The 22,618-nt window shown below is 32.9% G+C and overlaps 1 protein-coding gene across 7 annotated transcripts in view; it reads right to left on the bottom strand.

The window, feature by feature from the left end:
* Window positions 1-22,618, bottom strand: part of LOC126755685 (protein GDAP2 homolog) — a 105,060-nt gene that overhangs the window by 5,656 nt on the left and 76,786 nt on the right. Inside the window, exon 1 of one of the 7 annotated variants that reach the window (XM_050468433.1) lies at window positions 18,346-19,700. The exons of the other annotated variants lie outside the window; for them this stretch is intronic. Coding sequence (XP_050324390.1) covers window positions 18,346-18,461 — 116 coding nt within the window. The 5' untranslated portion in view covers window positions 18,462-19,700. Of the gene's footprint in view, window positions 1-18,345; window positions 19,701-22,618 lie in introns of those variants that run through there. 7 annotated transcript variants of the gene reach the window in all.

Genomic DNA, 22,618 nt, shown 5'->3' with positions numbered 1-22,618 from the left:
ATTATCACGACAAGAGTGTATCGGTGAACTAAAATCGTCGTATGGCTATGAAGCACTGTGAAAAACTGGTACAACGAATTCAATCGTGGCCGACGCTCGCTCAAAGACGAATTCCGTGAAGGTCGTCCAAAAACAGCCGTTTTGCCAGAAAACATCGATGCCGTACGTGAATTATAATGCAAGACCGTCATATAACGTTTTTCAATAGATATGCCTATGCATTTCTCCCACCAGCATATATTCGATATTGCATGAACAACTTGCCGTAAAAAAGGTTTTTTCTCGTTGGATCCCGTAAATTTGACAATCGCTTTCCTAAAAAATCTGTGTGGATTGGTTAAAGAAATGCTGAAAAAATACGATCGCGGTGCTTCAAAAGACGTTTATAAGATCGTCACTGGTGACGAATCATGGATCTACAAAAAAAAACAGCAATCGACAAAAAAAAAAAATAAAAAGTAAAAAAAAAAAAGCCATTTTCGTTGATAAATATGCCTATTTACATTATTAGGCCAGAAATATACATATGTATAGGTTAGGTTGCTAAGTATTTATTAGCACACAGAAAAATTGAAATGATGAATATTGCCTACGGAAAATTCTATTTAATTACATACATACATATATACAAACATATTGCATGTTGTTATGTCAGTAGATAAGTCGTTAATCATTTATTTACATAAACATAGTAATTGCTCAGTTGTTATTATTGCAAATTGTATTGAAAATGAAAGACAAAACTTTCATCAATAAAAATTTGGCACAACCATGCGATAAATTGTGATGGATAATAAATAGTAATGGAAACCTATAAACGTATGTATGTTTGTATATGCTTACTTAATTTTATCAGAATATAAGACTTTTGGCATAAATTATAATCAAAACGTCTATTTTATAGAACATAACCTCAAAATGGATGACGTTGAGCAATATCAAAAGCTCCGTCAGTATTGGGAAGGACCTCTCCGAGACGTTGGAAATCAAACGAGGTTTCAGACAACGCGGTTCCCTATCGTGCGACTTCTTTAATCGACTCTTGGAGAAAATAATACGAACTGCAGAGTTAAATAGAGAAAGTTCAATCTTCTAGAAGAGTGTACAACTGCTTTCGTGCGCCGATGATATTGATACCATTGGTCTCCACAACAACGTCGTCACGCTTTCTCCAGACTGGATAAGAAAGCGAAGCAAATGGGTCTGGTAGTGAACGAGGGCAAGTCGAAATATCTCGAAATCGTAGATAATTTCGTCTATCTTGGAACCAGCATCAATACCAACAGCAATATCAGCCTCGAAATCCAACGCAGAATAGTTCTTGCCAACAGGTGCTACTTCGGACTGGGTAGGCACTTGAAAAGTAAAGCCCTCTCTTGATAAACAAAGACCAAACTCTACAAGTCACTAATCATTCCCGTATTGCTTTATGGTGCAGTGGCATGGACGATGACAACATCTCATGAGTCGGCGTTACTAGTTTCGAGAGAATAGTTTGGAAACGGCGAATACCGCAGTCGATGGCACTATGAGCTGTACGAGTTATACGACGGCATTGATATAGTTCAGCGAACTAAGAGTCATCCGCTACGCTGCCTTGGTCACGCCGTCCGAATGGATGAAAACACTCCAGATCTGGGAGTATTCGATGCAGTACCTGCGGCTGGAAGCAGAGGAAGACCTCCACTCCGTTGGAAAGACCAACTACTAGCTACTCTTTCTCGGCTTTTCCCATGTTAGAAACAAAGCAAAATCTGCTGGAACTAAAGACGGGTTCTATGGCGACTAAGGCATGTTGGTTTTTCACGAAATCTCCCAGAAAAGCAAAATCAACGAATTTACTTTTTCAGAATTTTGTATTTTTTTCATATTTCCCACAATAATGCTTGAAAACTTCAAAGTTATGTTTCATAGATCATATGATCTTCTTATAGAAATTCTAAATTAACTATCCATTCCGTTAGTCAAAGAGAATAGTGCGTAGATCAACTGAAAACTGATATCTGACGATCTGTATATACGCATACGAGTCCCTTAGCTTTTAAGATTTCGTTCAAAAATTTTGCCTACGTCCATTTCTCCTCAAGAAGCTGCACGATAAACATAATCATCGATATCGGACCACTTTAGCATATAGTTGCCATACAATCTGAACGATCCGAATCAAGTGATTGTATGGAAAGCTTTTATATTTAAGGAGCTATCTTCACGAAATTTGGCAAGGATGATTGTCAAAAGCAACGGTATAATCTCTCAAGAAATTGTTTAGATCGAACTACTATAGCATATACTTACTTACTTAGCTGTCATACAAACTGATGCCTCAAAATCAAATCCTTGTATGAAAAACTTTTATATTTGTCAAGATATCTTCACGAAACTTGACATATGTATGTAGATAAATACGAAAAGCAACGGTACAATCTCTCAAGAAATTGTTCAGATCGGAACACTATAGCATATAGCTGTCATACAAACTGACCGATCAAAAACATTTTTTTCATGTAATCGTGTGTATGTGTGAAGGTTTCTTCTTGTTGTTCTAAGTGATTGTAGATGCGGCTAAAAATTTCCAATCAGCACTAAGAAGACAAACTATACATAAGTAAGTATGATTGATCAGTTGAAAACACGCTCAGCTGAGTTGAAAAATGCTGTGAAAAGTGATATAAGCAAATGCTGGAATGTGTTTATGTACATTTATGTATGCATGTATAGCTTATGTAACAGTTATAGAGCACACGTCAAAAGTAAATAAATATACTGAAGTACATATATGTATGTATATATGTATGTATGTATGTATGTGTGTATAGACTTGCAAATATTTTAGCGTCAAAAACGTCATATTGTTGAGTAGTTATTTTTCCCTTTTTCGCAAGTATGAATTTTGCTTGTGCATACAGGCTTGTGTGTATGCATGTGTGAATTTTACTTGGTGATATCAAAACAACTAGTACGCATTAAAATTTCATAAACGCTGCCGCATTACACGTCATAATCTCAAATGTATACGCAGCCACTGTATTCCACTAAAGTAAATATATACAATATATTATCAAAACAATAATAGCAACAAATGAAAACAAAATAAATTCAAATCTGCTGCTTGTCAACAAGGCGCAGCTTCCAGAAATCAGCAACCATTAGCGGTTGTTTGAGAAACGTGCCGCATTGGATGCTTGATAAGGAGCGCGACATACACATGAACATACTTTTTCACATATACAAATGTACATGTATGTATATGTGTGTGCAAATATAAAATAATTTATGTATGTATATGTATTTGCATATATGTATGTATGTACATATGTATGCAGCTAAACACGGATGTGTGTGTTTGTTGCTTCAACATTATGCGTTTATAAATTTATTTGCAGTTGATGGCTTTAGAGTCAGTTTTTGCAAAACACACACATACACACAAACACATAGATACCTACAGCCGTTGACAGCTAATTAGAAACGCGACTTATTTTGAAGCAAATGAATTTATTTTCGAATAAAACACTTATTTTTACCGTTTTTTTACTCATTTTATTGAAACTTACATTAAACTTAAACTCTAATAGTAAAAATTTTAATTAAAAATCCGGTTTTTTTAAGATTTTAACAAAAATGTGTGGAATCAACACTCAAACTAATTAGAAACGAAAATTTTTAATCAGCGAAAAATAGTGATATTAAAAAATATTGCTTACTTTCAGTTAGTATTTTGTTGCTTAACCCTTTTACTTTAATACTGCTTCACATCCACTGCGAATTGACGTTATAAGACTCTGACAGCGCACCACTAGTGTTGCTTGTCATGCCATCCTAAATTCATCAAAAAGGACATCCATATTTGTGATATTTTTGGTACCTACAGCTTTTTTGACATCAACAGAGATGTGTTCTTTTCAGGCCACTCCAAAATATTCATGGAATTTTCAACAAAAAACTTTTGTGCTGACTTTGCCGTAAGCTTTGCATTGTAATTTTGTTGGAATTTCCATATAACAGGCAAATTGTCCTTAATGCATGGCAGAATGACATTTTTTAGGATGTCGACGTATTTCTCCTTATTTAAAATTCCATCAATCATATGGAGCGGACCTACACCACTCCAGGAAAAAAATAGAGTAACACGAACAATGCAAGACTTTTAGGAATATAAATAACGGTATATCAAAAATTTTTATCATTATTCTCATCAGCCACCTACAAAAAAGGAAGCGTTTCTAATTAGCTGTCAACGGTTGTATATAGTAGAAAGGTTTATGTGCTTAACCGTTATGCAGTAGCAGTCACGATTTTGGACGTAGCTTTATCGCACGTACAACGCCTTGTGATAAGCGGCAGCTTCATATACATACATACAGACATATGTATGTATTTAAATTATACATATCTATATATTCATATATGTTCGTATACATATTCATATATACACTTATTTATATACATATAAATACTCATATCCACATTTATACTCTCAAATTCACACATATACATACGCACACACCTACACATGACATGTTTGTATCATCTCTGACTGTTGCGCTAATAAAGCGTTTTAACGGTAAATTTGCTTTTAAGCTACTGGCTGTTCTTACCGCAACCGAAAATCGTCAAACAAAGACACCAACACACACACATTTTACAAATCTCACACGCGCGAGTTCCAGCTTGAGTTTAAGTAAAGAAAAACATTTGTTTTTGTGGAAATTTTGCGCTTTCAATTTATTTTATTTTTCTCAATTTATGGAATATTTTTTTTTTTAAAGAAGCGCAACACGACTTTGTAGGTTTTTGCATTGCATAACAAAGTGAAATATTTAACTATTGCAAGACAACAATTATACATACATATTTGTCTTTCATCACAAAAGTAGTATACATATGTCTACATACATATATATACTAGTTATATATTGCATACATATATATCGTCACTTAAAATGTAAAACAATGTGTCATCAAATCCAAATCGAAAAGCACTGTCAGATATAATAACCAATATATAACCAATACATAACCATTTTATAACCCAAACTCAAAATTTATTTCAATATGAGTGTATGATAACCAAAATATAACCATTTTATAACCAAAACTCCATTTTTTTTTCAATCGCCTGTAAACTTATGAAAAGTGATGTTACATTATTTTTCATTTTAGGTGACGATATATGTACATATACATAAGTACATACATAAGTACATATCATATATGTATATACATATATATAGGTAATTTAGATAAAATTTGTTGTACTTCTGGATTGTAAATTGTGACAGTGTGTTTGTCGAAAACATTATCTTTTCAAAAATGTTGTTTTACTTGCAAAATAAAAATCAAAAAAAAAAAATAAAAATAAAAAAAAAAATATTTTTCCAACGGTGACACATCGTGGAATTATATAATCATAATATACTTGTACATATACTAGTATATTAACTGTTTATAACGAAAATCTTATCACTAGCTCTAGTTTTAAAAATTTTGGTTCACAAATTCGCCCTATAAAAGACTTTCGCTATACCTCAAATACTAACCAATCGGCTTTCGAGCAATCTCACCTGGCACTTTAAGCCATTTAAAGCTCATTTGAGGAAGTGTTGCATACATTTCGGCGCGGCTAGAAAAAATAACACATCCAGTGTTGAAATACCATATGAAAAAATAAGAAAAAACGTAAATCTCGGATGCGGCGCAGTCTATAGAAAAAACAAATTCTATAGAAAAACTTGATCTATCAGTTTTTATGTCACTATATGTTATAGAAGTTCGTCCTGAAGAATTTATTCGGAGATTGCTGCCAAATTGCTTGAAGATACCTTGTCAAATAAAAATGTTTTCCACACAAGGACTTGATTTTGATGCATCAGGTTGTATGACAGCTATATGCTATTATAGGCTGATCTTAAATTTTTTTTTCGGAAATTGCACCGTTTTCTTGGATAATAATTCGTACCAAATTTCGTCCGAATATCTCGTCAAATAAAAATGTTTTCCACACAAGGGTGGTTCAGTTTGTATGGCAGCTATTTGCTATAATAGTCTGATAACGGCGATTCCGTCGAATGAGCAGATTCTTGGTGAGAGAATTGCGTGAGCAAAATTTCAGAACGAAATCTCAAAAACTGAGAGAGTAGTTCGCGTAAACACGTAAATTGGCCCAGCTCGTCACACTGATCACTTACATACATTTATACTCATATTTTATAAGGTCTCCGACATTTCTTTCTGGGTGACCAACTTAATGACATTTGGGTCTTAACTTTGAACTCAAATAATCTAATCAATGCTTTAAATTTATTGAAAAACTGAATCTCTAAATGAGAAGTGGCTATAAATCGTTGTCTACAGACTTTCGAGGAAGACTACATATGAGTTGTTTGCGTTGTTGTGATGCTACAAGAAATCATTTCCCTATCATATTGTTGTTGACCGGATAAAACTCTGCGCCGGTATCAGTTCCGACTGTCCTGGGATATTTGTTGGATTGATGCCTAATAACGATTAAGCCTTCAGCGGAAGATCAATTGAAAACAAGCTCTATCCTTAATATAATTAATCTAGCTTTGGACTTTGAGTACACACCTTCAGTTTCTATCTATGATTCCATATATACGTATGTATATTCAGTGAACCACATGGTCTCTTCTGTAACACATCGTCTTTGTAACATTTTTGTTCTTGACGCAAGTTCATCTAAGCAAAAGTAAGTTATTTTTCTCTGCTTTAGACTTTGAGTACACCCATTCTAAAAAATAGACCAAGATTATAGTTTCTATCTATGATCCCATATATACAAAAATCTAGTGAACCACATCTTCTCTTCTGTCATCTTCTGCCTGAAATGGTTTTGCTCTTGGCGCAAGTTCATCAATGTCAAAGTAAGTTACTTTTTTCCTAAAGATCTCGGTATAATATTATCACCTAAACAAGACTTTTCGGTATGCAGTTATATAGTATATGAAGCCTCAATTTAACGGAATATTTTATATTCGCCAAATCTCTGATAGTTTTTTGTCTTCATTCCTCAGAAACGCTGAATTTGCGGTTGAAGTTAGGTTCGACCAAAGTTGTCATAAATGTTTGATTCAGACTCTTTAAAAACACTTTTGTAGTTCATGAAACAGTAGTATTTGAGATACCAATTGAAGACAGACAGCGTGATAATTTTTATCTTTTATCTATTCTTTCTTTCTATCGTTTATAAATAAGTTTTAGAATTAATAAAACCTTTGCGTTCTTGAGTTGAGCAGTCCGAGTACGAAATTTCACGAAAGACATACCATTTCTAGATTGGTTTTGAGCAATTTAGTAAATTCATTCATAGAGATTTACATTCCTAGTGATGCTGCTACAAAAGTGTATGGCATGCTGAATTTTTATCTTCATCTGACTCACTGCACTCACTTACGGCTTGAATGCCTTTATTCTGCCGGCCTTGATGTGACGAGTATTATGGCATCTACGAGTACTAAAGGCAAACATACTCATACTGCGGACGGCATAAAGTATGTGTGACCTTTCGGGACCTTCTACACATTGAAATATTTACATATGAATATACATATATATACATACATACATATATGTATATATATTTATAAACATCCAGCATAGATAAGTATGCAGTCGAAATTAAGCATGAAATATTTCACTTTTTAATTCGTGTGCTTAATTAGTAAGCTATCTTGGCCTCTTACTAAAATAAATATTTAGCAAGAAATGAGTCTGAATTTTTGTATCTATGCACAACACACAACTGTAACTTGTGACGTCTATATTATTATCATTCGTTTAACCAACATTTAATGCCTTATTGCCGACATGTAAATGGATCTAACAAAATGAAATAGCAAAATAAATAAAAATATATTAGCATGAAGAGTGTAAGTAACATTGCACGTTGACTTTCGGCAGTGTGACGTCATACTAATTGATTTATAGTTGGTGCTCTCTAGTTAATTTCATATTGCTTTTAAGAATAATGTCAAGTTTTAGTTTTTTCTAACACTTAGTTGCGTTAAAGTTTATCATTTGTGTTAACTCCATTAATAATAGACGCTTTCTATTCGTCACTCGTTAAGTGGAACTGCTTTTCAGTTGTTTGGTCGGTTCAACACTTCGTCATGGCTATGCTTGAGTACAACTTTGTTGTCAGAATGTGATAAAATGTTGCGTGGTTGTCTCTCTAAAGTGGTATAATGGCTTCCTATTCTAATTGAATGTATCTTCTATTCGCTACTTTTCTACTCGCTAATTAAAATCACCTCAAAATCCATTTCAATCTGATTAACTTAGTCTAGTTTCGTTCTTATCGGGGCATCAGTCTCCTTCCAGAAATGGGAAAAGTGCTGGAAAGAGTTATAGTGGACCGACTTCAGGAATTAACGCGTGGTAAGGGTCGAATAGGCAGTAGTCGGACATCGTGCTGTTCGCACCATATATCACTTATGGAGCCGCTGTATGGTAGGAAGCAGTCACCACAGTCTTGGGGCGCCAAAAACTCTTCTGCATACATCGTTGTATGATGCACCGTCTCAACGGATGCAATGCAGGTGTTGTTTGGGAACTCCCCTTTGATCTGATTGTTATACAGTGAGTTGTTGCATTTAGGTTGCGGAGGGATATGAGTGTGTTATTGCTGCAGAATGACTGGATTTCTGATGACGATGTGGAGAGGGGAGGGGATATCTAGGGAGCAGGAGGCTTCTAGATGTTAGGGTTAGGAGTAAGTGGCAAAATATAACGGTCGGATGACTTACGAATACGTACTGGATGTTAGATTTTTAGAAGGAAACCCTGACTTCAGATTTTGTCTGAGCTTCGGCTTTCTACTTACTGGGCATGGACCTCTGAATGCATTATTCCATAAGATAAACTTATCGGAAAGGTCTGATTTGTGTGAGGATTAGGTAGAAGTCACTGTAAAATGTCGAATATACTCGAATCTTGATGAAATGGAGATTAGCTGGACGGATGGACGGTTAGATGTAAGCGGTGTGGTCTTCACTAGTTTGCGTAATTTATTTAGACGGCGAAGACAATTGGCTGGAACTTAAGATTTGGTTCTTGTGTGATTTGTGGGTGCGTGGTATAAAAGTATAGGGTACAACAACTGGTCATCAATCCACAGCAGTATGGAAGCTCAACTGATAGTAGTTTCGACCACGAGGTCTGACCGGAGACTTAATTTTGGTACCATGGAAAGCAGGAACCCTTGAAGTTCGATCCAAGCTCCTCATGCGGACTGGCCATTCTTAGAGTTTCGTGCTGGTTGTGGTTTAATATCCGAATGTTGAGTTGATTTGCACCCAGAGGCCGGACCCAAAGCACCAAGGCGGTTATTGTGTCATTCCACACTGCCAATTGGTACCGAAAAATGCCTTGAATTTTCGAAGCGCTGATCAACGCATAGTTTTTATCCATGGGCTTTAAGGCACCATGGGGTAAGGCCGTCGTTGGCAGGTACTCCCCCAACGACTTATACCAGTCTAGTATATTTATACCAGTTGTTTGTTCGCTTCGCCACTTCCCAAAGTTTAAATGAGAACAACTAATTATGCACTTATTAATAATTAATTGAGGGCGTGTTGTTAAAGCCATTTTAAAACCCTTTTATGCACTTTCTTTTGACGTCACAACTTCTGAAGCTGTTATGCTAAATTTCGACAAGTCTTTGGAATTATTTTCGTGCACTTTTTCCGCACCCAAATTGCTGTGACGCAAATGGTGTGTTACTTCTGTGGCCGTTAAGTGCTCTGCATGCATTTTTCTGTACCAAAAAGAGTTGTTTTTCCACATCCAATTGCGGATGTTTCTTTTTTAATCTTTTTTTTTATTTTTAATACAATTTAAATGCGATCATTTGGTTTATGCACTTGCGTCACACGCATCAAATTTGCATTTTCATGAAATTCATTTTCAATTGATTCTTACTTATATAAATTCAACTCTCTGGTTCGTACACCGTTAGTATAATTGGGCTTTATTTTTTAGCGACTTATTGACGTTACATATTTAATTATTGAAAATTTGAATTGGTCTTTTGGATATTTATTTTTGCACTTTAAGAATTAAACAGAAATGAAAAATCTCACTTTTAAGTATTTTTTTTTACTCGGACTGACGTATGGAACTACTGGGCGCATTTTACGTTGAGATCTTATATTGAAAGCATATATATTAAAATGCAGCTTGTGCGAGAAGTGAAGCCGCTCGACCTTCCAAGTGACATCACTTCGCTTTATGGGCTCTTGAAAAGTGCTAAGAAGATCCAACGTTTTCGAGCCAAATTCTGTTCAACGATGAGCCGCATTTCAAGATTCAAGAGAAAATAATAATCTTTGGAGTGATAGTAAACACATCCTATAAAATTTGAAGTTTCTGTGTTTTTTCTTTAAAAAAAGTAGGGAACCTAGATCACTTTATCTTTTGACCCCTTAAGGGCACAGTTCCGCCATAATTTATGAATAATCTTTGCTAACAAAAATGCATTTGTCGTGAGATCAAAGAAAAAATATTAATATCATTGATAAAGGTGTCTGGTAATGTCGAAGATCATGTAAAATTACTAAATTTTTCATGGAATAATCACATAGATCATATAAAGATATTTTCTGATTTTTTATATAATTTATAAATTTCTTAAAACGCGTATAAATCAATGTTGGACAACAAGCAACAAAGTCTAAAAATCTATTCTGGTACCACGGTGAGCTGAAAAAAATTCTCAAAAATTTGCTCTACAATCATTGCCCTCTTTTAAGCCGCACTCTATCTTCTCAAATGCGATCAACATGTACTGACTCACAAATGTCATTGCCATCAGCAAAAATAGCAACAAAAACACAAAGAAGAAGAAGACAGTAATACTGCTGTCATCACCGATGAGTGTAATCATCGTATGATCAATAACGGTCGCTAACTGGCGCGACGCGTGTGAATGAGCAAGACTTGAGCGCTTGCAATAAAATGCCAGTCATTAATTAAATCAGCAAAAATGGGTAAGCAAGCGAGTAAATCATTTTTGCGGTTGGAAATTGTGGAAGGAAAGTCAAAAGCAGTTAAGTTTGCGGTTTATTTGCGCGAGCGACTACTGAGCTTTAGAGTGTTAATGATTTGAGTTGATTTAGGCAAGCGTTTATTAAATTTTTTACGTTTTTTTTTTCATTTTGAAACCGCAACAAAAAAAAAAAGATAAAAATGGAAAAATGCAAAAATAAAAGTAAATCGCTTTTTATAATTTTCAGCAGTATGTATGTGTGTGTATTTGTATGAATTTTAGTTTTCACATAAAAAGGTTTTTTATTTTGCCTTTTACCGCTCAAACGCTTGGCGTGTGACTACAGTTATTGAAAACGTGTGTCAAACATACATACACACAAAAACCACATATTCCGCGACTTCCTCTGTGGGCATGTGTGCTTGTATCTAGTTGAAATATTTTTAGATTCATCAAAATTTGCAACATTGTTGTTTTTATTGCTGCTTTCAAAATACATTAATATATGTTTTTGTTGTTCATATGTATAAGCAATTGTATTTTTAATTGCTTTGTCGTGGTGAACCATATTGTGGAGTCAATAATTACAGTCTTCTTCGATGTATGTGCGTTTCGGTTCTACAATTCTATATATACATATATATATATATACATATACAAAATATTGCGCTATTTGAAAATGAGAGTTTTGTTTACTAAAGCTTCGCTTATTAATGAGCTTCATGGGCTTACCTTATTAAAAGTAAGCTCATGTTTTTCATGAACACAATAATTTGAGGAAAATTTATTTTTGAATCTAAATTTATTTTCTTAATAAATTTTTAATATTTTTTGTATTGAAAAAATTTATTACAATTTATTTTTTTTTTATATTTTTATTTATTATTATTACTTTTTTCTTAAAGAAAAAATGATTTAATGTATTTTCTTAAAAGTTGATTTTTAATTTTTACATAATTTTATTTATTAATTTTTTCTGATTTATAATATTCTCTTTTTTATTTTTATTTACAGAGTTGATAAATTATAAAATGTTATCGATTAATGAATTTTTTCATATAGAAATCTTCAAATAAGTTGATTGTTAATAATCGACTATCTGATAATAATCGAATTTGATCAACTTAATTTTATTAAATTAATAATGAACAGTGAAAACTCGATGTAATCCTTCAAAAGAATTCATTAATAAGGCAACATTTTTTTATCGATTTTTGTTTTATAAATATATTTAATGTATTTAATGTTTATAGGTCTTTGGCAATAATCGACTATTTTGTCATTAACCAATTTAATGTTTTCAGGTTAATAGCGAATAATCGTACATCGACAAAATTCTTTCATACAAAAATCTTCAAAAAAGTGATTGCATGTGGAAATAATCGATATTTTGATAATAATCGAATTTCGAATCGGTGTAATCGCTCAAAAGAAATTGATTATAAAGGCAACATTTTTTTTTATTGATTTATCGATTTTTTATCATTTTTGTTTTTGATTTTTTAGTTTTCTATTTAGTAATCCGATAACATAAATCGATTAATAAGCCAATATTTCTATAGATTTATTGATTTTTCTTTCATAATAATAACGCATAATCGTGTATCGACAGAGTAATCGATAAAATTTTTATAATTTGGCATAAAAAACGACTCTTAAAGCACGTTTATTTAAATTTTTATCGATTTTTTTCTTATAATTGCACACAACAAAGTGTGTTTTGTAGAAATAATAAACTGTGTCGATTTCGATAAACTTAAATTTATCAAATGTATAGTGGAAAATTTACCGAGTTACAACGATTCGTACGAAAATCGATTAACAAAGTATGAGTATATTTTTGTATAAGAGTATTTAAGAGAGTTGTTTACAATTTTATAGTTTATAGATATAAATACATTATCAACTAAATTCTGTTAATTAAAAAAAATAATCGAATATCCGTTATTATATATTTTCGCTTAAAATTCAATTTGAGTATAAAAATATGTATTTTTGTGTTGTCGATAAAACCTAGGTCGATTATTTTAACTCCTTTAACTGAGTGAAATAAATGCTGCTTTCGTTTTGTTGGACTTTATATGCTTTTAATGTTATCGATAAAAGCGAAATCGATTTATCAAAAGTTTTGAAATTAGAATTAGTTTCGAAAAATTAATTCGAGGTTGGAAGCCGAAATTGTTTTACAAGAAGTCGTCTATTAACTGTCGATTATTCTTATATTCTCTAAACCCAATTAATCGATAATTTTTTAAACATAACTTATCGATATTTTTTTAAACCGAATTTATCGCTAAATTTTTATTTACATAAAACTTGCGCTTGTGAAAAATGCAATTTGCATTGAAAAACCTAACTGTTCGAGTGCCACGACTTCCGGTGGCATTAATTGTTATATACCAAAAAGCACACAAACTCACACAGATTCAATAAATGTACCCTAGGCATTTCCCTAAAGGGCTTTAATACTAATTAATTAAATGAATGCATTTGAAAGTGTGCGAAATCTAATTAAAAAATGTATGTAACGTAACAATAAAGCGAAGTTTGTTATAAATTTCGCACGCAAAAATGTGTTATTTTTTTCAAAATACCTGAGGCATAACAGCAAACGCGCTGTCCAACTGAGTTGTATGTGCATTCACACTCACTTGCGCAGCTAAATGTGTAAATGTGTATGTAAGCATGTGTACAAGTATTGATAAATCGCAGTTTTAAATAAAATTGATTTTGCCTTAATTCAACAGTATTTTTGGAACATAATTCGTAATTCGCATTGCACATGTCGAATATTAATATTCAGCGAGTGCACATACAAACGAACACGCTTGTAATGCAACAGCTGCACCTGAAATTTGAAATTTTTAATGGCGTGCTGGATTGATTGAATTTTGCGAAACGGGAATAAAAATGAAAATATTTGAATTTAAAATGTATGTATTTGGTAGGATTTAAATATAGCATTTGCTTTTAAAATTTCGAAATTATTGCTTTCTTGGAAAACTTTTTTTTTTTATTTTGTTTTTCATAATTTCTAAAATTTGTATACATATTATCACTTAAACTGGCAAAGAACGCAACATCACTTTTCCTAAGTTTACAAAAGACGGAAAAACGATAGAATAGAAACTACTCATATTGAAAAAAAATTTGATTTTTGGTTATAAAATGGTTGTAGATTGGTTATATCTGAGAGCGGCAGTTTCAAATTTTATATATAAAATACGATAATATTCGATTTTTTTGATGATACATTGTTTTGCATTTCAGGAGAAAATACGTAAATAGTTTTTTTATTATTGTTTTCATTTTAGATTTCAAAAGTTTTCTTTTGTTTTTGGAAATAAAATTTTTTTTTGAAAATTTTAAGCCACTGAATTTTTAGCAAATAATCCAAACCCAATTTCGTAAAGATATCTCGTCAAATACAAAAGACTTCCACACAAGCATTTGATGCCGATCGTTCGGTGTGTATGGCAGCTATAAGTTTTAGTGGTCCGATATCGGTCGTTCCAAGAAATAGCAGCTGTTTTAGGAGAAAATGGCGTGTGCAAAATTTCAGACTTATATCTCAAAGGGACTAGTTCGCGTATGTTCAAACAGACTGATTGACAAGGCTAAATCCACTTGATGAATTGAGTCAGAAATATGTATACATATATATATTTGGTTCTTAATTTGTACTTTTCTATATATTTGTATATTAGTCTAGGAATTTTTGTATACAAAAATTTTCATATTTGGAACAGATGATGAGAACAGAGATACTATAAATAATTGCGTATAAACTGGTTCCAATCAAAACGTGTTCGAAAATGTTTGCTGAGGTCTTTGCACTTTCATAACTGAGTTCAATATGTGTAACGTATTCTATTTGAATCTAAATTAAATGCATTCGATTCAGTACAATTATATTTGAACGATTTGGAACAAATTAGGTTGTTTGACGCGGCGTCTTCTTCTTCTTAGTTACGCGGCTAGTTAAGAGAAAAAAATATTAAAAGAAATATGCGAAAATATATACGAAATACGAGCTACTTGTATTACATCAAAAAAGTATGCATGTCTATATACTTATATTATGAGAGCTTTAAAGATTTTGCTTTAAGAAAGATATTTAAAAAAGTTGGACGAAGGCCTAAGTAGGCAGGTCCCATATTTATTTACAGGTCATCCTTCAATAAAATTGAAAAAAAAAAATTGGGAACAAAAATTCCAAAGAGTCATATCAGAACCTCAAGAGACAATTTTTCAAGAAAAAAGGCAAAGAAAAGCCTCAACATGGTAACAAATTTTCGAAAGCAGTTTAAAGAAACCATAAGGATTTATCTACAGGTTAAGTTACTGGTTAGCTTAAACGACCATAAGACGTTTGATTTTTAATCATAGAAAGACTCTAGTCAGGCGGAAAACGATATGGATGATCACAATTAATGGCTCCAAGAAAAATTCAAACCAACAAATATACGTTAAAGCCGTTAACAGCAAGATAAAGTGTTGGTTAAGTTAACCGGGAGTTAAGAAGTTTTGTAGATGAAAATTATCGGCTCTAAGATATATTCAAACCAATAAATATACGTTAAGACAGTTAACAGCATGATAAAGTGATGGTTAGTTAACCGATAGTTAAGAAATCGCGTAGATTAAAATTATCGGCTCCAAGAAAAATGCAAACCATGAAATTACGATAATGCCGTTAACAGCAAGATAAAGTGTTGGTTAAGTTAACCGGGAGTTAAGAAGTTTTGTAGATGAAAATTATCGGCTCTAAGATATATTCAAACCAACAAATATACGTTAAGACAGACAGCATGATAAAGTGATGGTTAGTTAATCGATAGTTAAGAAATCGTGTAGATTAAGGGCTGTTTTCTCAATGTCTGCTTAGAAACCAGCTGCCAGTTATGCTTTGCTTAACTTTACCGAAAGAAGAAGTCTTGGTTAGTTAAACAGAATTTAACTAACAGTTATTTGCTAACTAGGCATTGAGAATACAGATACATACATATGTATATAGTAAATATAATTTGTTAATGAAATTTTCACTCCGACTGTATGTAGCTAACTTTGAATAATTAATAGAAATATACAAAATTTTCACAACAAACGTGAGAATGTTTGTATATACTTGTATATATAAATATACATATACACTTGTGTATGTGAAGGAATAGTGGTTGGCTTCATGATGTCATTTGATTTTCACCGATGCGCTTTAATTAAATTTTCACTTACACATACAAAGGCGTATGATTGTAGTCATTTCTACAAAGGCTGCACAGCCATATTTGGCTCTATACTTTATAATACTTCATTTTCATTGTATTCTAATGTTGATATACGTATGTGTATGAATAAAGTTTTTTGTCGCTTTGTAGCTATTGTTGGCGCGTGTTTTTCTCGCATTGTTTGCAAAGCTGAAATTTTCATATTTTACAAAGATAACTTTGAATAAAACTTGTAAGAAGTTCAATGAATCCCAATTACGCTAGTGTATTATGCGGAAATTAGTATTGTAAATACAAATGTAATTATAGTGCAGTTATGTAGGCAATATAGTTAGCTCGTTTATTTTGCTAGTGTTCCTATTTCGCTGAATGACACTGTATTTTTTATACAAATTTAAATTTCTCTGAGAGTTATGTACAAGCATGTATTAAAAATCTAGTACTGCAAAAATATAGAAATTAATAAGTGTTTTTATACATACATACAGCTTTAAACACGCAGTTAGAGGAAATATTAAAGAAAAATTCGCATGAAATAAACTAAGAAATTGTATTTTCCAACAAACTTATATATTTTGTATACAATTTTATACTATGAAAAAAAAAAAACTGCAAAATACGACGACGAAATTGCATATATCAATAAAAAAAATTTGCAAACAGAATCTTTCTGTTTCTGTCGCTGATTGCACAGACTCAATTAAAATGAAAATAGTAAGTATTTTAACTTATAAGGCTATGCATTAAACATGCTTTCGTTATTCTCTTACAAAACATGAAACGTGAATAAAAGAATTTTCTGTTTCTGTTTCTTTAGTATGTGACATTCTATTATAACTGAGTACTCGTATGTATTATTAAATATGAAACACAAATGACACAAGCTTATTTTGTGTTAAATTTTTGCACTAAAACTAATTTAAAAAAAAATCTGTTAAAATCTGTTTCTGGTCTCAATTCTGTTTCTGTTGTTGTTTATTATGTCAAAAGGATATCTTAATACGCAAACTAAAAGGATTTTGTGTTAAAGAAAATTTGAAATTATATATTTTTTATAGAAGGATTTCGATTTAAATAAAATTTGAAATTGATTGGATTTTTTTAGGAATTCTGTTTCCGTACTTTTCAACAAAAATCGACGGGAAAGTGGTAAGGCATGCAAATTTACATCTCTGGTGACTAACGTGCGAATTTTCAAACCAATCAAAATAATATTTTTAATAAGTTCCAGGTGAATGATTCGACTAAATTCTGTTGTCGATTCTGTTTCTGCTTACATTGTCAAAAAACGTGATTTACGCAAAATAAAAGCATGTAAAATTTCTGCATTAAATAAAAAATTTTTGTTTCTGCTTCCAATACCGTTTCTGTTATCGATTCAGTTTCTGTTTCTTTTGACAAAAGGTACACTTACTACGCAAAATAAAAGCCCATCGTGTTTATTTTTCAGTAAAAAACTACGAAAAATTGGCAATTAATACAAATTAACATGTCTGGCGGACGCTGTGTGAGTTTTCAAACTAATCAAAATATTACATAGTTTCAATAAGTTTAATTAAATTATTTTCTATAGAGAGTAGATGCACAGTCTTACAGTCTTACAATCTCAGACACATACATTTCTGTTTATTCATAAACTAACCAGTGAATAGTCATAGTCTTTAGATGACTCAAACACATGTAAATATATATTTATTTTTCTATATAAGTAAGTATTTATGTATATAACCACGCTGAAATATCCTTTCACTTCTACACCTATCAATAGCATTTACACACGTCTCTATAATCAACAAATTACGTGCTCTGCTTAGGCTCACATGAACACACAAGCAAATCACCAAACCCACTCATTTGCTGCGCACTTTCTGCGATATAAAGATATATGTATATAGGAATGTGGATGTAAGACAAATTTCACCATGAACCAATAAGCTTTCACAAATTAAAGAAAAATCACTTCAATTTTCAATACATTTGCCCACCCACCGCCTTGTCTGTCGCATTCCACACCTACAAGTTTGTATATGCATACATATGTATATATACATATACATATATGTGTAGAGTATAGGTTGTATATGTGTTTGTTTGCTTGCATTTATTACTGACCTTTCCTCTGGCGTTTCGATCGGCTCATCCGGCATGGCATCGTTGATGTCTGCCGTTGTCTCCTGCATGGGACTTGTGCCCAAATCTATGCTTGTCATACCCTCAATCATGGCCATTATTTGTTTGCTTTGTTATTGTTGGTGTTATTGTAGTTGAATTTTTGTTATTGTTGTTAACTTATTATTGTTGCTTTGCGTATTATTGTCGTTATTTGTTCTTTTATTGCCCTTCTCGGCGTCCTTAATACAATTAAATGTACACGACACTCGGCTGCTCGCTGCCAAAGTGGTGAGGGCACTGCTTGTGTGCTAGTGGAAGTGCGTAAGGCGCCGCTTGGCTGTACTCAAAATTTCCTTCAACCACTTGGCTTGTTGTTTGCTAGTGTTTTATACAGTTATATTTTGCGTAACGGTATGTGGCGTCACGTTGTCGCTGCGTTGGAAAATTGCTTTTCCTGCGTCGTCGTCTTCTCCGTCGTCGTTTATTGCGTGTTGCTTACACTTTGACGTCGTCTTTTTGCCACAGACAGCCTTACGTTGACGCACAAGTGTCTTCGCTGCTTTTGTTATAGTTTTTTTTACAGAAAATTGTTGTTGTTGTATGATTTATGCGCCTTGCTGAGTCACACTGTGTTTTGCTCGCCTTCAATGATCGGCATATAAACTGTTTGTATGTATATAGCTAGTATATAGATGCTTATATATACTTATATATGTATGTATATATTGTGTGTGGCTTTGTATATTTATACTATGCACTAATGTATGATGCGTTGCACGTCTATGCGCGTTGTTATTGATTGTTATGCTATTGATTGACACTTGCCTTTTGGGCGGTCGCGTCACTTTTTTTGTACTAACGCGCCTGCACTGTGTGGGCTGCTCGCTTAAATCGCTTACAAATCGTATTAAATTAATATTTGAACAAGGCGTCGTGTGGTTCAACCGAATTTCTGTGAAAAATCAATGCTTAGCCGCTTTTCTTTGGCAGCAAATGGCAAGCGCTTGTCAAGTACGCAACTTTATAACTGTAATTTATTTGCAATTTCACTTCCTACAACGTTTCTGAAAACACTTTTCACCACGCTGAAATTCACTTCTCTTTTTTTCCTACACTTTGTTTGACGCAATTCACTGGTATGTGCGCGTGTATGTGTTTTTTTTTTTTTTTTTGCACAAGCAAAATGTATTTTTGGAAGTCAAAAACAAAAATTAAAAAAATTTTTGCTCAATAATTCGTGTTCGATTGCTGCTACGCCGTCTATTTGCTGTTTGATATTTTGATGCGTTTCAAGCGAAATGAAAATTCTTTGACTAGCTTATGGTTTGAGAAGCACGAGTTGACTGTTCCCATTCGGCAGAAATGCAAAAGTTTAAATCACAAGAAAAACGCTTATGTAGAGCAGCAGCCGAAATACAGGAGAGCGCAACTGCACGTATGTATGTGTGCGTGCACAAGAAGAAATGCTGTTTGTAGCGGCTGCATGCGCCGAAATTAGTAGCTTGACTAAGCGCGCAGCACTCGGTGAGCGAAATGAGAATTGGCGGCCGAGTACAAAGGCGACGACGATGCGTGTGTGCTGACTAAGCTTGAGGCGGCAATGTGAAAATGTGCAAATAAAAACAAAAAAAAAAATAAAAATATCTCACATGAGTAAAACTGGAGCGGAGCAGGCGCAAAATGAGCACGCGGCAGCGTGTCGAAGAGCGGAGCAGCAGTAAGCAAGCAGAGAGCAAGGGGAGAGCAAGCGCTGAGTTGAGAGCAGTGCAGAGCAGAGCCAAGTAAAGTATGTTGAGCTAGCTGCTGAGCGGTGAAAAAGAAAATATATAACACACATACATACATATATACTTTTATACTATTATGTAGTCAAGACCTCCATTTTTTTCATACTATGGTCGAGTACGCCGGTTTTGTTTGCTGTTGTTTTTGTTATTTTGTTTTCTCAACAGCTAGAAGCTTTCGTGGTTTCATGCCAACTAACTACGCAACATTGGTGTGTACAGGGCGTATGAGTAACACATATCCTTTGACATTTCAGATAAGTGCGACAGGGCGTATACGCAATTTTTGTAATATTGTAATGTTCTTACGATTTTTTTTTGCAGGTTAGTGCGACAGGGCGTATGCGCAATATTTGTAATATTGCAATTTTCGTACGACTTTGTTTTGAAATTTTTAAAAAGAAATCACTTACATATTTATATTGGATTTTTTGTACGATTTTTATAAATAAAATACATTTATTTACTTTTTTTTAATATTCAGCTTAATTTGGCGAGTTTTCAATGTTAGACGCAATAAGTTCAGTAAGCAATTGTGAAAAATTGCCGTTAATTCGTTAAACAAAAACACAAAAGTTTACAAATTATGTGCGTTTATAGAATATACGTGCTTACTTTCGCGAACAGCAGCTGTGCAAATGTTCGATTGCAATAAAGTTCAAATATTATGATGGTATAAATAACAAAATGTACAGGGTGACTAAACAATTTTTTTTCTCATTTATGTTTTCAACAGAAAATTATGATTCCACAAAAAAAGATTTATATACATATGTTGATAGCAAAAAAAAAATATATGAAAAAAATAATAAACATACATATGTAAGTATTTATAATGGTAATTTTATTATTTTATAAATCAAGAAATTACAAAATTGAAAAACTCAAAAATGAGCAGCAAAAGTTAACAAATTCGAGAAAATATTTTTAACAAATTTTTATATTTTCAATTTTTTAGAATATTGAGGGCTCGGAAAACAGTATTTAAAATAAATGTTTTTTGTGAAATATTTTACTTTAGATTGAATGTTGTTGAATCGTCAGGATAATACAAATAAAAGTCATAAAAGTTTTGAATTTTCAAATTTGATCTCTTGGAAAAAATTTCTAAGAATTTTTCATAATCGTCTCACACAAAAAAATCAAGAAAACACTATAAAATCGGTTGCATCGAAGCTATAATCCTTTCACAAAAAAAAAGTTGACTTGCAACGTTCAGTTTGTACCATATGACAGCCATATGTTAAAGCGACTCAATCTGAACAATATCTTCGGACAATGCCTTGCCTTGCGTTATAATTCATGCCAAACTTCGTGAAGAAATCTCGTCAAATGAAAAAGTTTTCTATACAAGCATTTGATTCCGATCGTACAGTTTGTATGAAAGCTATATGCTATAGTGATCCGATATCGTCGGTTCCGACAAATGAGGAGCTTCTTGGAGAGAAAAGAAGGTGTGCAAAATTTCAAATGGGTATCTCAAAAACTAAGAGACTAGGTAGTGTATATGCAGGCAGACGGGCACATTACTCAGTACTCTGATCGAAAATGTATATATTTTATATAGTTTTCGACGTTTACTCATGAGTGCTACAAACCTCTTGTCAAACTTAATACCTTAATATATCCAGTGAAGGGTATAAAAGTTCGAGGTAAACTTTAGAACATATATTGTATATTGACCTTTGGTATTCAACTTTTAAGCTAAAACTCTCACCACAGCAATTTTAATCACAATTTTTTCATTACTTTCACAATGAACATAATTTTCTTAAAAATTATGAGACACTTTCATGGAATAATAGTTATTACCATTTCTCGCTGGGTTGCAAAAATATTTGCGTCGTGTAGTAAAGAGACTACAAAATATTTTAATTTATTAAAAACAAAAAAAAAAACATCGCCAGTTTCACTGCCAAGAAACTTTTTACAACAAATTTTTTGGCGCTCTATGTATCTCATGCTTACTCTCATCGTTTTCATGCTATTTTAGCTTACTCTCTTTAAATTTTCGTTTGCTTTCGTTTGTGTCCTGCGCAACGGCACTTTGCTGGCATTCTTTATAACTTGCTGAGTAGTGTTAAATGGCCTTGCCACATATACTAAATTTTTGCGTTTTTCGTTTAAATCGGTAGTTGGGTAAATACCTGTTAAAGCAAAGGCTTTGTTGTTGCTTAAATTATGCCTATTTGTTGGCGTTGCATTGCAACAATTTGCATTGAGTGCTATCGATTGATTATCTTGTTTGTGTGAGTGTGTGTGGCGCGAGTCATTGCGCTTCAATGCTGCTCATGGCCATCTGAGATTAAAGCGGTCAAATGTTGCGATAGATAACGGTAAAAGTGTGTGGTAATGCCTATGCAATTGGAATTATTTCCTTGCCCAAGGCTTTGCGGCATTTTCATTTATTAGTTTAATTTATGCAGGTCAAATTTAAAGCCGAGTTAAGTTAACCGCAAAGCGCTCAGCCGAATTTTTACTTGAAAAAA

Source organism: Bactrocera neohumeralis, chromosome 4, assembly GCF_024586455.1.
Source record: "Bactrocera neohumeralis isolate Rockhampton chromosome 4, APGP_CSIRO_Bneo_wtdbg2-racon-allhic-juicebox.fasta_v2, whole genome shotgun sequence".
NCBI classification, from domain to species: domain Eukaryota; kingdom Metazoa; phylum Arthropoda; class Insecta; order Diptera; family Tephritidae; genus Bactrocera; species Bactrocera neohumeralis.
The sequence above is the reverse complement of the archived record's forward strand: the minus strand, read 5'-3'. Positions and strand labels throughout refer to the sequence as shown.